Source organism: Dipodomys spectabilis, unplaced genomic scaffold, assembly GCF_019054845.1.
Source record: "Dipodomys spectabilis isolate Male_0828 unplaced genomic scaffold, ASM1905484v1 ptg000461l, whole genome shotgun sequence".
NCBI classification, from domain to species: domain Eukaryota; kingdom Metazoa; phylum Chordata; class Mammalia; order Rodentia; family Heteromyidae; genus Dipodomys; species Dipodomys spectabilis.
In genome coordinates this window covers 23,500-40,239 of record NW_024871138.1, presented here as the reverse complement: position 1 = coordinate 40,239, position 16,740 = coordinate 23,500, and the positions used below count along the sequence as shown (strand labels likewise).

Here is a 16,740-nt window from a genome sequence, read left to right as displayed (position 1 = left end):
AATCTGAGCTCATAAGGGCTCTGGCTCATAAGGGCCAGACCCAGCCAGGGCTTGTTACAACTTCATGGGCCACTGGCTGCACCCCCCCCCCCCCCCCCCCCCCCCAGTGCTGTGATCAAACCTAGGGCTTCCTACATCCTAGGCACGCACTCTCAATGCTCAGCTCCCCTCTGACTCCCTGCCAGCTGCCTTTGCCACTCACATTCTAGGTCTCTATTTACTGTGGCTGTCCCTTTTATACATGGGTGTCTGTCTCCTGAGGAGGACAAGAGAATGAGTTTACCAGCATCTTTCAAACCCCTGAATTTAGGACTGTTTCTATTAAATCATCTATGCATAGCCAGTCTTTTTTTTTTTTTTTGGATCTGGTCACGGGCCTGAACTCTGGGCCTGGGCGCTGTCCCTCAGCTTTTTAGCTCAAAGAGAGTGCTCTACCACTTGAGCCACAGCGCCACTTCCGGTTTTCTGGAGATAAGAGTCTCAGACTTTCCTGCCCAGGCTGGCTTTGAACTGATATCCTTAGATCTCAGCCTCCTGAGTAGCTGGGATGACAGGTGTGAGTCACTGGCGCCGGCTATGTTTATGTTTTGTGGTACCGGAGTTTGAACTCAAAGCTTCATATTCAGTAAGCAGGTGTACTCTATCACTTGAGACACTCTACTAGTCTCTTATTTTTTTTATTTTTTATATTTTTTTGGGTCCGGTCGTGGGGCCTGAACTCTGGGCCTGGGCGCTGTCCCTCAGCTCTTCAGCTCAAGGCTAGCGCTCTACCATTGAGTCACAGCGCCACTTCTGGCTTTTTTCTTTTTGCTTATGTGGTGCTGAGGAATCGAACCCAGGGCCTCATGCATGCAAGGCAAGCGCTCTACCACTGAGCCACCTTCCCAGCCCGCATAGCCAGTCTTACCACTTTGCACTTACTAAGCTTTGGATTTATGTTCTCTGATGGAGAACTGGTACCTGAGGGGTCTGTACACCCCAACCTCCAGTCAGCCCCGCACACAGGCAGGGTCAGTGCCAGCATTACTCAGATTCTGAAGGGTTTCCAGGATACACATACTCACCTGCATTTCTACAATCCAGAAATTGTGTGAGGCTCTGTCCTGTGATTTGCAAGGCTTCTCCACAGTTAAGCTCCTGAAAAGAACCGCTGAGGTGTTTAGATGTGTCTGGCACCTTGGAGCACCTCCCTCCTCACTTGTGGTCAGAGGGGAGGGGAGAATTGGCAGTCACCCTGTAGAACTGGGATGGGTACTTCCTTGGGTGGCCGATAGAACTGAAGGCAGAGCTTTGACGCCTCCTAGTGGCAACACTTGCAGTTGGCTTTGTAGAGCTGTGCCGTGCCCTGCGGCCTGCTGCATTTGAATGCTTTGGTGCCTGTGACCCAAGGTAGCTGGATGCAGAAATTGGGAGCACAGAGTAAGGACTTGGCTCTAGGGAGACTGGCTGTCTCCCTCAGGGATTTCCAGGCCTTTGTTGGCTTTTAGCATTTTCTCATCTCTAGATGGTTCTGAGCAGTGGCCATACCTGGCCAACAGCCTGAGTGCTTGCAAGTGGATTCCAGGAATAGCAACAGGGAATGGGTCTGTGGGCTCCTTTCCAGACCTGTCGTGTCTGGGCTCTGTTGGATTACCCGTCACTCCTGTGCACAAGGCAGTTCCTCTAACAGACACACTGGTCACTTCTCAGAGACCCCAGGTGGTTCTTTCTCAAGTTCTCTGGGGCTCTTTCCCAAGTATACTAGCCCTAGATGCCTGTCTTTGTAAAGTCATGCCTCTCAATTTATTAGGGTTATGTCTCTTTTCCAGGTCTCCAAAACAGATCCATCCCCGAAGAGGGAAGCTCCTACGATGATTCTTTTTAATGTGGTATTTGCACTAAGGGTGAGTCTTTGCACATACCCATTTCAGTGACAATCTCGCTGCCTCAGAGCTCAGGCTGTGATGGGGCCACGGTACTCACCCTTAGTGTTTCCCGTGTGTGTGTGTGTGTGTGTGTGTGTGTGTGCGTGTGTGTGCGTGCGTGTGTGTGCGTGTGCGTGTGTGCGTGTGTGTGTGTGCGTGTGCGCGCGCGCGTGCGCGTGCGTGTGTGGTAGTGGTACTTGAACTCAGGGGCTCTAACTCTCTTACTTGACTTTTCCTCAGAGCTGGCACTCCACCACTTGAGCCACACCTCTACTTCCTGTTTCCCTGTAAAATACATGTAATATGGGTTATAATGTAAATGTTATTTATTATTGTATTGAGGATGGAACCTAGGCTCTCAGGTTAGACAAGTACTCTACCATTGAGCTACAGTAAATATTCGGCCCTGTCTTAATCTTTACTGAAGCCGGTGGTGGTAGCACATGCCTGTGATCCCCGCATTTTGGATCATAGACTGAGACGGGAGGATTGTGAGTTGGAGGCAGCCATCATTACTCATCACCACTGTCTAGATCAGAATGCTTTCCCCCTCTAAAAGAAAGTGCCTGAGAACTCGTTAGCAGTTAGCTATTCCTTATTCTCTCTTTGCCTTTAACCCTGGAGTTCACCCGTCTACTTCCTGTCTCTGGGTTCGTTCTGCGTATTTCTTTTTTTCCTGCTTATTTTTTTGGTACTGGGTTCAAACTCAGAGACCTCGTTCTCACTTGGTTTTCTTGTTTGCTGCTGACATGCTACCATTTGAGCCGTGCCTTCAGTTCAAGCCAATTTTTTTCTTTTTCTTTTATTGCTGATTCTGGGGCTTGAACTCAGGGCCTTGGCACTGGCCCTTAGCTTTTCAGTCAAGGCTGGCACTGTACTACTTGAGCCACAGCTTTACTTCCAGTTTTTTGAAGAACTTTCTCCTGCCTCTGCTGGAGGTCTCAGCCTCAAGAGCTTTCAGCCTCTTGGGTAGCTAGATTATAGGGGTTGAGCCCCCAGTGCTCAGCTCCTCGATATTTCTTAAGATAGTTCTAGCTCTGTCTGAGGTTGTCTTCACTAGTTACAGGAAATGCCTTTCCAATAGGCCTATCAGAGTAGAAAGGATACAAATAAACTGTAGTTGAGTGCCAGTGGCTCTAGCCTAAATTCCTGACTACTCAGAAAGCTGAGATCTGAGGATTAACGTTTGAAACCAGCCCAGGTAAAAAGCCCCTGAGACTGTTTATCTCCAATAAACCTTCAAAAAACTAGAAATGGAGCTGTGGCTCAAGAGGTAATGCACTAGTTTGAGCAAAGAAGCTCAGAGGCAGCACCCAGGCTCTGAGTATAAGCCACAGGGCCAGCATAAAGAAAAAAAGTATATCCAGGGTAAGATTGGTTTATATTATGATGGGACTTTGAAATACATAGTAAATAGTAAATTACTGATTATAAAATAATGGAATGCCTTTGAAATACACTATTTAAAATCAAACTAGTAGCTGGGCATGGTGGCTCATGCCTATAATCCTAGCTACTCAGGAGGCTGAAATCTGAGGATCATGGTTCCAAGCCAGCCCAGGCAGGAAAGGCCATGAGACTCTTATCGCCAATAAACCATTAGAAACTGGAGGTGGCTGTGGCTCAAGTGGTAGAGTGCTCGCTTTGAGCTGAAGAGCTGAGGGACAGCGCCCAGGCCCAGAGTTCAGGCCCCATGACTGACCCAAAAACCCCAAAAATCAACCTAGTAGAGAAAAGCTGCTTTTAAGTGGAACATAGTTGTTAAAACTGGATACCGGGGCTGGGAGTGTGCTCAGTGGTAGACTTCCTGCCTAGCATGCATTAGGCCCTCGGTTTACCTCTTCACTACCACACACACAGAAAGAGCTGGAAGTAGCACTATGCTCAAGTTGTGGAGTGCTAGCCTTGAGCCAAAGAAGCCCAAAGACACAGTGCCAGATCCTGAGTTTAAGCCCTGGTACTAGCAAAAGCAGAATAAAACAAAACAAAAACCCACCAAAACACACAAAACTGATGATAAATAAGGGACCAAAATGAATACCAATGCTTTGTCCTGTCTCAGGGTGTAGTTCAGTGGAGTTTCTCGTCCAGCACTGCAAATAAACAGCCCAATCAGAACGCCTTCTCAAATTTGTTACTGGTGGCTGTCCTTGGCCTGAAGGATCGGATGGTGATCTGCCATTGTGCTTGGTCCTCTCCTGCACCCTCTGTATTTTCACAGTATTCTTATATTTCTTTTTTTTTTAGTTTTTTTGGGTCCGGTCGTGGGGCTTGAACTCTGGGCCTGGGCGCTGTCCCTAGCTCTTCAGCTCAAGGCTAGCGCTCTACCACTTGAGCCACAGCGCCACTTCCGGCTTTCTTCTTTTTGCTTACGTAGTGCTGAGGAATCGAACCCAGGGCCTCATGCATGCAAGGCAAGCGCTCTACCACTGAGCCACCTTCCCAGCCCCATTCTTACATTTCTTATATGATAACAGCATGCATATAGCTCAAAAAAAAAAAAAGGAAAAAACCCGAATGAATAAACATACCATAATGAATGCTACACGCGCGTCTGCGCCTGGCCCGGGGCAGCCAGCGGGCGAGAAGCAGCTGTGGGCCTCCTGGTCGGATTCATGCCGGCTCTGATCTCTGGAAAACAGTACTTGGTAACGGAACATGCAGGCCCTGAGACCGAGCAGTCTACCTCTGGAATATTGTTAAGATGACAAACAGCTTCATGATTATGTAGATTTTTTTTTTTACATTGATATGCCTGTCTCTGAGGACTCATACCCGTTAGCTCTGTCTGTTTCTTTTCCTCTCTATCAAGGCAGGTCCAAAACCTGTCTGTCCATTCTTTTATGCTTCAGAACACATCTGTAACAGAATGTATTTGTATTATGCAGTGATACTTTTTACATGTTTGACAAAACTTACAATAATTGGTGGTACTCATTAGTACCTGATTCATTGGAACTACCTGACTGAGAAAATACTACCCCCCTTGGCCTGTCTGAGGCAAGACACCACATAGCCGGCCTGGTGCGCATGTGTGTATGTGCATGCATGCATGTGCGTGCGTGCGTGTGCGTGCGTGCATGTGTGTGTGTGCATGTGTGCAGGTGCATATGTGCATGCATGCGTACGTGTGCATGAGTGCGTGCGTGGGCTTGTGCTCTCCAGGCTCTCTCCTCCCTTCGTCATGTCACACATTCTGTATCCATTGGGCAGATGGCTCAATTGTATTTGTGTCTGTATATCCTGCACACAGGACGTTATCTTTGAAAGCCTGGTTACATTTAAATACAAATGTGAGGTGTGAGAAAGTCTCAGGAGTAACCTTGGTGTTGCTTCCTGTCATGTGAGTAGCTACGGAGATGCGTGCTTCCTTGATCCACTGTAGGTGTAGAAGGAGTATTGAGGCAGGGACGTGGGCCTGAAGCGTGTCTGTTGAATGCAGGCCGTCCGTGAGTGCAGCAAACTCGGTGATAGCTAGCCTGCTGCAGTGAGGGCATTCTTACACAAACGCTAGTCGTGTGTGCTGTCTCACGGCATCGTCTCTGTCCTGTGAGTGCCTCGGTCGTGGTGAAGGCCGTGCCCTGGACCGAAGGGGAAGCATGGCTGCCTTTTGGCATGTCTGCCTCACGTGAGTTCTGGGTGTGAACTTGGGATCTTCTGAGAATTCTGAACACTTCTTCCACATCCAGGTGAACAAGGTATTTGAGCCTGAAGTCTCGATGTGAACCATGATCAGGCACTGCCCTGCCTGATAAAGGGAAGGCAGCCCCCGGGGTTCTTTCTAATCAGTGGTGCCATTTGCCCCTCTCCCTTCCCCACCCCATCACTGTAGTATGACTCAGCATCCCTGTCGGCCTCCAGAAGTCCTGAGTCATGTGGGTTCTGTTATCTGCTCTCTGGCACATCTTCACAGACCCCACAGTGACAGGCTCTACTCTTGGCCTGGGGAGATACACCTGCCTGCTGACTTTGGCCCCTGATAGATTCTCGAGGGGGAAGGGCCACTCTCGCCTGCTCCTTTGACCTTGTCCCCACTCTGGTGTAGAGGGGGCACAGGGCCAGGGACTGACCGGGGCACACTAACCCTGAGTGTGGATTCCAATCCAGGCCACAGAGCATGGTGCTTCTGTGACTGTACTGTGAGCCTGTGGCAATGTGGCTGTTATGACTGCATTCTTATGTACCACAGGCCACTCACACCCAGCAGTGCTCAGGCCAGGCTGTTCTCAGCACGGTTGGATTAGTTTCCCCAACTCAGTCATTGGTGGTTCTTCCTCAGATTAGGACTTGTGACCCAGGATCCCATAGCTTTGGACCTGTGCCCTGCTTACATGTCTGACATGGTGGAGATGTTTCCCACATGGGGCCCCCACAGGGTCATCTCTACAGCCCCCTGGGCAACGGTTCCCGACTGACACCAGCACTTCTGTGAATGCCTTCAGAGGGCACAGGGAGGTTCCATGCTAGTGGCCTGGAGAGCAGCCTGAGCATGTAGAGTGGAGAGGCTTTCTTCATGTTTTAAGTTACTGTGTGTTAGGTCTTCTTCAGCTCTGTGTCTAGCTGTTTGAGTCTGTGTAGGGCTTCTTCCGCCGGCCGGTGCGGGCCGTCCGTCATTAGCCGTCTGCACAGCCTGCCCAGTGCACTGCCCCTGTGCTTCTTCCGCAGGCCGGTGCGGACCCGTCCGTCATTAGCTGTCTGCACAGCCTGTCGAGGCGCATTGCCACCGTGCTGCAGCATGAGGAGCGCCGCTGCCAGTACCTCACGCGGGAGGCCAAGTTGATCCTGGCGCTCCAGGACGAGGTGTCCACAATGGCGGAGGGTGAGTGCGGTGGTGGCCGAGCACCGTCTGGGCCGGCATGGGCTTTGCGGTGGTGTGGAAATCTTTGGAGTAGAGCCAGGTAGTGGCTCTGGACTCTTAATTTTGAAGAAGCATGAGCATTAAAAGATGGTCCCATGAACTGGCCCTCTGTTTCTAGGAACACTTGTCACAAAGGGTGCCCGAGTCTAGAGAAGCACTGTGCCTCCAGAGACCTCCCCAGGCCACACGGCACAGCCATCAGGGGTGAACTACAGCATTGGAGGAACCTGGGATCAGGGACTGTCCCGATGTGCAGGTTGGAAACTGGGTCAGGAGCTATGTGGTTTTCCTCTTGGACTGATAGTACCCTGCATAGGAAGACTCCCAGAAGCCCAGTTTTAGATCCACTTGCCTGAATTTATGTGCCTAAATTGATTTCCCAACTGGAAACATTCTCCTTCCTCAAAAACTGATGTGTGGTCACATTTTACACAGGACTGGCCCTTCTTACTAGTATAGGTCCTGCTGGACCTGTCCTGGTATAGGGAGACTTGGGAAAGTTGAGGTGGGTGGGTTCCATTCTTGGCTTTTAGCCAAATTCCTGGAGCATCTAACTAGTTATGAAAAATAACCTTTGTTGGTGGATCACTGGACAATGTTTGGCATACCCAAAGGTGCCAGAGTATGGAGGGATCCTGCTAGCTAGCTCTACCCCACTTTACTAAGGCTAGCAGCTCCCTACAGAATAGAAAGTGAGAAACACAACTGAAATCAAACTTTGTAGCTACAGGTAAAAGCAGTGATTGTCATACTCAAATTAGCAGAAAAGAAAGAAGCTGGTGGCTCACATTTATAATCCTAGCTGTGCAGGAGGATGAGATTTGAACCCAGCCTGGGCAGAAGAGAAAGTCTGTAAGATTCCATCTCCAAAATAAGAAGCAAAAAATAGGCTGGAGGTATGGCTCAGCTGATTGAGTGCCAGCTAAACTAGCAAACCAGGCAAGCACCAAACTCCATGACTGCCAAAAACAACTCCCCCTCAAGAAAAATAATAAAAACTGTATAATTCAAGTGCATTTTCAATAAAAATTTACATTTTTGGTTTGAAAATTAAATGTTAAAATTTGTAATGTATGACTGAAAGTAGTAGTAAACTACTTACTTAGCATATTCAATGTTCTGGGTTCAGTCCCCAACACCACACACACATAAAGAGATTTTCTGGGGTTGGAGACATGGCTCATGTGGTATAGAGTACTACTCAATGAGTGAAAGCAAGTTTGAGTCCTGGTCTCAGACAAAAAAGAAAAAAAAGACGGGGCTGGGAAGGTAGCTCAGTGGTAGAGCGCTTGCCTTGCATGCCTGAGGCGCTGGGTTCGATTCCTCAGAACCACATAAGCAAAAAGAAAAAAGCCGGAAGTGGTGCTATGGCTCAAGTGGTAGAGCGCTAGCCTTGAGCTGAAGAGCTGAGGGACAGCACCCAGGCCCAGAGTTCAGGCCCCATGACCAGAACCCCCCCCCCCAAAAAAAATAAGAGGCTTTCTGTTTTGGTCAGTTATTAATTATAATTATGATAATTCATTAAAAAGAAAAGATTCTCTTAAAGCCAGGCACTGGTGGCTCACGCCTGTAATTCTAGCTATTCAGGAGGCTGAGATCTGAGGATCCCAGTTTAAAGCTAGCCCTGGCAGGAAAGTCCATGAGACTCTTAGCCTGCAATTAACCACCAGAAAACCTAAGTGGTGCTGTGGCTCAAAAATGGTAGAGGGCTAGCCTTGAGCAAAAGAAGCCCCTGTTCCCCAGGTTAAGCCCCATGACTGACTGGGGGGGGAAAAATTCTCTTTAGAAGGTGAGACTTTTGGGGGCTGGGAAGGTGGCTCAGTGGAAGAGTGCTTGCTTAGCATGCATGAAGCCCTGGGTTTGATTCCTCAGTACCACATAAGCAGAAAAAAAAAGCCAGAAGTAGCGCTGTGGCTCAAGTGGCCTTAGCAAAAGAAGCTCAGGGACAGTGCCCAGGCCCTGAGTTAGGATCCCAGGACTGGTAAAAAAAAAAAAAAAAAGACTTTTTATCACTGGAAGTGAAAATTTCAGTTGAAGTATAAATTTTTTTGTTAGAGATTGATGGAGAAGGATTAATACAGCACTTCGATCTTTCTCTGTGTGTGCAGGTCCTGGGGCTTGAACTCAGCCCAGGCGCTGTCCCTCAACTATCACTCCACCACTTGAGGAACAGCCCTGCTTCTAGCTTTTTTGGTACTTAACTGGAGACAAGAGTCTCATGAACTTTTTTTTTTCCCCGCTGGCTTTGAACAGGTTTGAGCCACCACCAGTGCTAGGCCAATATTGCCATCTTAAAAATGAATTGCATTATCTTGGCACTAGTGGCTCATACTTGTAATCCTAGCTACTCAGGAGGCTGAGATCGGAAAGCTGTGGTTCAGTACCAGCCTGGGAGACTCTTGTATCCAATTAACCAGCTGAAAGCTGCAAGTGAAGGTATAGCTCAAGTGGTAGAGTGCCAGTCAGTAGAAAGGGCCAAGAGTATGAGGCTCCAAGTTTAAGTCCCAGTACTGGGAAAACAGTACGTTCACATACATATAGGAGGAAGATTGAGGTGTAGCCTGGAAATACTTGATCACTAGGACAGAAGATGGAGTCTCAGACAGTCTGTCTAGAGTGACCGGTGAAATTGCCTACTCCTGTCTGTGAGGTTGTAGGGCCATGTATAGGTGGTCAAACAAATCAGGTTAAGTCTGATTTTAATTCACAGGGATGCACATATTTTGTAAAAGAAATGAGAGTTTCCTATTGTTTGGATTAAAGTCATTCAAACCTTTTTGGAATTGGACTGGATTTAAGGATGGTTTCTGTTGGGGCCTACGCATGTTTCCTTGCTTTGGAAGCTCTCATGTCCTTCTCTGTTGTGATTCTTGCAGGAGATGAAGGTCCTCAGTCTCCGTTCCATCACATCCTGCCCAAGTGCAAGCTGGCCAGGGACCTCAAGGAAGCTTATGACAGGTAAGGCACATGGACGTGCTCATTGAGCCTCTTGCTCCTGGTCCAGTCCCTTATGCTGGGCACTGCTGCAGTGTCTCTCTGCTGTGTAGTGCGGTGATTGGGGTGAGAACAGACCAGACAGGGAGGAACAGCTGTGTGGTCCTTCCAAAGGGAAGTGACCTTGGTATACATTTTTCACATGATAGTTTCCACCTGAAGCATCTCCAGGCCTCCCCTCCCCCTTCCAGCACTTGGGTTTGAACTCAGGGTCTTATGCTTGCTAGGCAAACAGTACCACTTGAGCCACAAGCCAGCCCCAGACTTTTCTTAAAAAAGAAAAATGAACCTTAAGTTGTTTGAGAGCCTGAAAGTATTTTTTCTTTTTTTGTCGGTCATGGGGCTTGAACTCTGGGCCTGGGCGCTGTCCCTCAGCTCTTCAGCTCAAGGCTAGTGCTCTACCACTTGAGCCACAGCGCCACTTCCAGTTTTCTGGTGGTTTATTGGAGCTGTGTGCTCCCCCTCCCCTTTTTTTTTTTTTTTTTTTAACTGACCGATGCTTTTATTGTTGTTCCAGTATCCTCTCTTTGCTGGGTGCTGGTGGCTCACGCCTGTCACCCTAGCTACTCAGGAGGCTGAGATCTGAGCATCACGGTTTGAAGCCAGCTCAGGCAGGAAAGTCCATGGTCTTAGGGACAGCATCTAGGCCTTGAATTCAAGCCCCACAATCAACACAAGAACAGAAGCAGTGACACTTAGTGAGATTGGAGATTAGACAGGGAGATTCCAAAGGAATCCTTTTGAATTTGTTACTTTTATCAAAAGCTGAGTAGAAGGCTGGGAAGGTGGCTCAGTGTAGAGTGCTTCCCCTAGCATGCATGAAGCCCTGGGTTTGATTCCTCAGTGCCACATACACAGAAAAGGCTGGAAGTAGTGCTATGGCTCAAGTGGTAGAGTGCTAACCTTAAGCAAAAGAAGCTCAAGGACAACACCCAGGCCCTGAGTTCAAGCCCCCAAACTGGCAGAAAACACATTTAGTAATTGGTTAGTTAGGTTTGGGAGGGATTAGTTTCTTGAGTTTCCTGTATATACTGGATATTAACCCCTTGTCTGATATATTGCTGGTAAATATTTTTTCCCGGTTAGTTGGTTGTTATAGCTTGGTTGCTATAGCTTTAGCTGTGCAGAAACTTTTTTTTTTTTGTCAGTCGTGGGGCCTGAACTCTGGGCTTGGGCACTGTTCCTGTGCTCTTCAGCTCAAGGCGAGCGCTCTACCGCTTGAGCCACAGCGCCACTTCTGGTTTTCTAGTGGTTTATTGGAGATAAGAGTCTCAGCCCAGGCTGGCTTTGAACCATGATCCTCAGATCTCAGCCTCTTTAGTAGCTAGGATAACAGGCATGAGCCACTGGCGCCCGGCTAGAAACTTTTTATTTTTTAATTTTTTTTTTTTTGTCGGTCGTGGGGCTTGAACTCTGGGCCTGGGCGCTGTCCCTCAGCTCTTCAGCTCAAGGCTAGCACTCTACCACTTGAGCTACAGCGCCACTTCCGGTTTTCTGGTGGTTTATTGGAGATAGGAGTTTCACGGTCTCTCCTGCCCGGGCTGGCTTTGAACCGCGATTCTCAGAACTCAGCCTCCTGAGTAGCTAGGATTACAGGCGTGAGCCACCAGCGCCCGGCCCGGCTAGAAACTTTTTATTTTAAGGTAGTCCCATTTGTCGAGTCTCTCTCCAATTTGTTGTGATCCTGGGACTCTGTTCAGGAAGTTCCTGCCTGTGCCTATAAGTTCAAGTGTCTCTCCTACTCTGTCCTGCAGTAGTTTCAGAGATTTCAGGTTTGATGTTAAGATCTTTAATTCATTTTGAGTTGATGTTGGTGCATGGTGATAGGCTGGGATCCACTTTTGTTGTTGTTGTTGGTCATGGGGCTTGAACTCTGGGCCTGGGCGCTGTCCCTGGGCTCTTCAGCTCAAGATGAGCACTCTACCGCTTGAGCCACAGCACCACTTCCTGTTTTCATGTGGTTTATTGAAGATAAGAGTCTCACTGTCTTTCCTGCCTGGGCTGGCTTTGAACTTCGATCCTCAAATCTCAGCCTCCTGAGTAGGTAGGATTACAGGCGTGAACCACTGGCCCCCGGCATGGGGTCCACTTTTAGTTTTCTGCATGTGGCCTCCCAGTTTTCCCAGCACCAGTAGTTGAAGAGGCTGTGTTTCTTCCCCTGTATGTCTTTGGCTCCTTTGTCAAATATCAGCTGACTGTAGGCATGTGGTTTTCTGGATCTTCTATTCCATTGGTCTTCGGGTCTGTTTTTGTGTCAGTATTATTTGTTATTATGGCTCTATAGTAGAGTTTGAAGTCCAGCTTCGAGATCCCTCCTGTGTTGTCTTTTTTGCCTAGAATTGTTTTGGCTATTCTAGGTCTTTCGTTGTTCCATATGAATTTTTGGACTGTTTTCTGTATTTCAGAAATGTACATCATTGCAATTTGCATTGAATTTGTATGTTAATTTTGGCAGTATTGCCATTTTCACTATATTAAGTCTGCCGATCCAAGAGAATGGAAGGTCTTTCCATTTCTTGGTGTCTTCTGTAATTTCTTCTTTTAAGTTTTCATAGTTTTTGTTAAATAGTTCTTTTACATCTTTGGTTAGATTAATTCCTAAATATTTTATTTTGGGGGGTGTTATTGTGAATGAGGTTGCTTTCTTTATTTCCCTCTCTGCTGTACATTGTCAGTATACAGGTAGGTGTCTGTATGGTATTTTCACAATTAAAAATAAAAGGAAAAAACAACAAAAAAACACCTGCGGGTAAAGTTTTGTTTGTGGCAGTGTATGCCTGTGATTTTAGCACCAGGAGATTGTGAGTTGAGACCAGTCTGGGCTATATAGCAAAGAACTTGTCTCAAAACAAGTTTTGTTTGAAGTTTTGATATAGGCCTTTTGGTCCTACCCCTTCCTCTTAGCCTGGCTCGGTGGAGAGCAGGGCAGAGGGAGGGGGCTGCAGAGGACACATGACCTGCAGGGCAGGTCTGTCCTGCGCAGGCCGGCTCCTGCCTGACACAGGTGGTAGGAAGAGCAATGACCAGAGCTGAGGCCAAAACTCAACTTTGCAGTCAGGTGAGCCATGTCGTTAGGAGAAGGCTGGAGGCTGACGGGTGGAGCGTGGGATAAGCTTGTGCGGCAGCTGTCTGGTGTGGGAGGTTGAACCCCTGCCGTCCGTGCCCAGTCATCCTATCAGGACGCAGGGCTCTGGCAGAAGCGTCTATCTGCTGCTGCAGGTTGGGTTGGGCTTCTCTGGCTGTGCAAGTGTTGGATAAGCCTGGGGGCCAGGATTCCTGCAGAGCTTTTTCAGACCAAACAATGAAGCACTCTATTAATAAATAAAGGCAGAAGCTTAACGGGAAAAATTTCAGGGCATAAACTCTGAGAAAACAAGGACAAACCTTACTTTTCCCTTCCTCTTGACAGATTTAAATGTGGCTTCTGGCTTAACTTCTGACCTTGTGGAAAGTTATGTGGAGTTCATTGTTTTCACAGAGATTGCTACCGCAGTCTGAAGCCTCCTTCCCCTCCCCTTCCCATCTGTGTGTGGGTGCTGTCAAGGGAGCTAGGGACCTTGGTGCCCGGGGCAGATCTCTCATGATCTCTCATGATCGTTGACTCCTGGGAGGTCAGGCAGTTTCTCAGGGTTTGATGCGAGCTTTCTGCCATAAAAATCTTGGCTGCAGAGGGTACAGCTCTGTGGGTCTCTTGTTTTCTCAGTCATACTTAGCATTTAAAAGAAGTGTTTGTTCCAAAATCTTGATAGTCACTGAACTTTCTCGTGTGTTTCTTGGGAACACCCTTCACCTGCGAGCCCTACTCATGGCCCTTCTCCTCAGCAGTTCTGAGTCTTGGGGAGTGGCAGGCATGGATTTTCTAGATATCTCTGAGGAAAAGGTAACAGGGTTGTTTGGAGGGGCACAGATGTGTTACATCCTCTTTGCATATTTCCTTTCCCCATCTCTTGTTCCTGCCTGAGAGTAACTCAGAGCTGGTGTTTAGGGAGCTTCAGGGAAGAGGCTGTAGGAATCATCTCCAGCTAAATGCCAGTGGCTCATTCCTGTACTCAATCGTAGCTACCTAGGAGCCTGAGATCTGGGGATCTCAGCCAGAAAGCCCAGACAGAAAGGTCTGTGAGATTCCATCTCCAACTAACCGGAGACATGCTAGACCGAAGGCATAGATCAGGTTGGTAGAGTCCCAAGTGCAAAATAGCTAAAGGAGCGTGACAGACCCTGAGTTCAAGCCCCTAAGCCAGCACACACACACACAAGAGAAAGGAAGAGATCCAAGAGAATTGTCTTTAGTGGGCACCACTGGGGAGGCAACTCTTTCTCCCACACAGCTCCTTCCTCCTGGCTGCGGTTCCCCTGGGAGCGCCTACAGGGACACATGTCCAGTACGGAACTGTGGTCAAGGAAGGGGCTTCCTGGGCGAGAGCGTGCCCATAGTGCCCAGCACGGTTCTCAGATCCCTCTCCTCCATTTGTAACACTTCTCAGAGCCACCACGTGCCTGCAGGTCTGTTTCTGATGAGCCCGTTGTGGCCAGTGTTGGGCAGGAGTCAGGAGTTGGGATGTGGTGCTTGAGTTGAGGCTCGGGTATCTGAGGATGGGGCAGGAAGTGAGATGGGGAGGCATGGGCAGGTCGTGTAGGGCTGCCCCTGTGTGGCAAAGCCTTGAATGGGCTGCCCAGGTGGGAGCCCTGGGCTGCGAGGAGAGTAGACCCTGAGGTTGCCAGGCGTCAACGCCCAGCGCAGCTCCGGCTAGGCCCGGGGAGGTCTGCCTTCCGGGCATGCCTGCTGGTACAGCCTACAGGGTCTACTCATTGTCTGGCCTGGAATGCGGAAGAAGTGAGGAGCCAGGTGCGGCCTGAACGTAGTCTGGAGTCCGAAAGACCCGAGTCGGCCTCACTGAGAGAACAGGGAACAAGAGGCTCTCTCCGTGGCAGTGGAGTCTTGGGGCTGGGTTGACAGCTGCTTCTGTATCCACGGCTTGGTGTCCACAGGCCTGGCACCAGACGCACAGCCAGCACCTGGAGGGGGTGGGGGTGGCAAGGGCACTTTGTGTCTTGTTTTTTCCTCTTTTCTGGTGCTGGTACTCGTGCTTGAACTCGGGTCCTTCCATTCTTTCTTGGCTTTTTCACTCAATTTTGCTGCTCTCCCACTTGAGCCATACCTCTACTTCCAGCTTTTTTATTTGTGAGTTAAAATTGGAGATAAAGAGTTTCATGGGACTTTTCTTTTTCTTTTCTTTTCTTTTTTTTTTTTTTTTTTGGGGGGGGGGTCCAGTCTTGGGGCCTGAACTCTGGGCCTGGGCACTGTCCCTCAGCTCTTCAGCTCAAGGCTAGTGCTCTACCACTTGAGCCACAGCGCCACTTCTGGCTTTTTTCTTTTTTCTTATGTGGTGCTGAGGAATCGAATCCAGGGGCTCAGGCATGCAAGGCAAGCGCTCTACCACTTGAGCCACCTTCCCAGCCCGTCTTGGGACTTTTCTTACCAGATGGGCTCGGAACCATGATCCTCAGATTTCTGCCTCCTAAATAGTTAATGTTATAGGCATGAGCCATTAATGCCCAGCTCGCTTTTATTGTTTGCTTGTTTGTTTCATACAGTTATAACATTCTAGGGGATTTGACACCCCCCCCCCCCTTGCCCTTACCTGTTCTCTCTTTGGTAACAGACCCTACCCTGCCTGGCTGCCTACGTCAGTGCAGGGTAGGCTGAAGACCTTCACAAGGTGCCCTGTGTCTGCCAGGGCCCCAGGAAGGCAGCCGCTGCTGAATTAAATGCCTGTGCTGCTTTAAGTCTGCAGGAGAGATAGAGGGGCTCTCTTAGAGCTGTGACAGACATGTTGGACTACAATCCCAAGGCTCTCCAGAAATTAATTTGTATGTATGTATTCTTTGCGTGTTTTCGTATCTTCACTGTACTGAGATTTGAAAACATGCTTTCTTGCCCTGATGTGGCCATCTGCAGCGTCCTCCGTTCCTAGAACACTGTACGAGGCAATGCCCTTGAGCCAGTGTAGTGATGTGTGCGTGTTTAGAAAGAGTCCATGTGAATGCGTAGAAGTCTCCTGCAGTGATGGTGTCCACTCTCCAACAGCCTGTGCACGTCCGGTGTGGTGCGGCTCCACATCAACAGCTGGCTGGAGGTGAGCTTCTGCTTGCCCCACAAGATCCACTACACAGCCTCCAGCCTGATTCCCCCCGAGGCCATCGAGCGGAGCCTGAAAGCCATCCGGTAAGAAACCCTCCTCCTGCCTTCTTCTCAAGACTCCACAGCTTCTTCTATCCCTCAGTTCTTCTCTTCTTAATGCAAACAATTGTCAGGAAGTGCTCCACTGTTAATAAAAGCATGTTTTTGTTTTTTGTTTTTATTGGGTCCGGTTGTGGGGCCTGAACTCTGGGCCTGGGCGCTGTCCCTCAGCTCTTCAGCTCAAGGCTAGAGCTCTACCACTTGAGCCACAGCACCACTCCCGGCTTTTTTCTGTTTGCTTATATGGTGCTGAGGAATCGAACCCAGGACCTCATGCATGCAAGGCAAGCGCTCTACCACTGAGCCACCTTCCCAGCCCCAAAAGCATGTTTTTTGTATCTGGTTCTGTCCAGAAATGATCTGTCCTCGGTTTCTCCTGGGCCCTTCCAGACTGCTTTGCTGGGTGAGGCCGCTCCCTGCCAGGGTCTGTACCCCATGCTGGGCTGGGCCACTCAGAAGGCTGTGTGGCGTAGTGTGCTGAAAACCCGGAGCTCTAGTAAGTCAGAATATATCACAGGAAGTGGCACTGTGGCTCAAAGTGGTAGAGCGCTAGCCTTGAGCAAAAGAGTTCAGGGACAGCGCCCAGGCCCTGAGTTCAAGCCCCACAAAAGGGGGGGGGGGGGAGAGCTGGGTTGCCAGCGGCGCAGGCCTGTAATCCCAGCTACTCAGGAGGCTGAGATCTGAGGATCGCAGTTCAGAGCCAGCCCAGGCAGGAAAGCCTACCAGAAAACTGGAAGTTGTGC

At 49.1% G+C, this 16,740-nt stretch overlaps 1 protein-coding gene across 1 annotated transcript in view; it reads left to right on the top strand.

The window, feature by feature from the left end:
• Positions 1–16,740, top strand: part of Nprl3 (NPR3 like, GATOR1 complex subunit) — a 32,005-nt gene that overhangs the window by 4,212 nt on the left and 11,053 nt on the right. The window contains exons 4-7 of the mRNA XM_042668667.1: positions 1,809–1,883; positions 6,570–6,723; positions 9,639–9,720; positions 15,845–15,982. Coding sequence (XP_042524601.1) covers positions 1,809–1,883; positions 6,570–6,723; positions 9,639–9,720; positions 15,845–15,982 — 449 coding nt within the window. The remainder of the gene's footprint in view (positions 1–1,808; positions 1,884–6,569; positions 6,724–9,638; positions 9,721–15,844; positions 15,983–16,740) is intronic.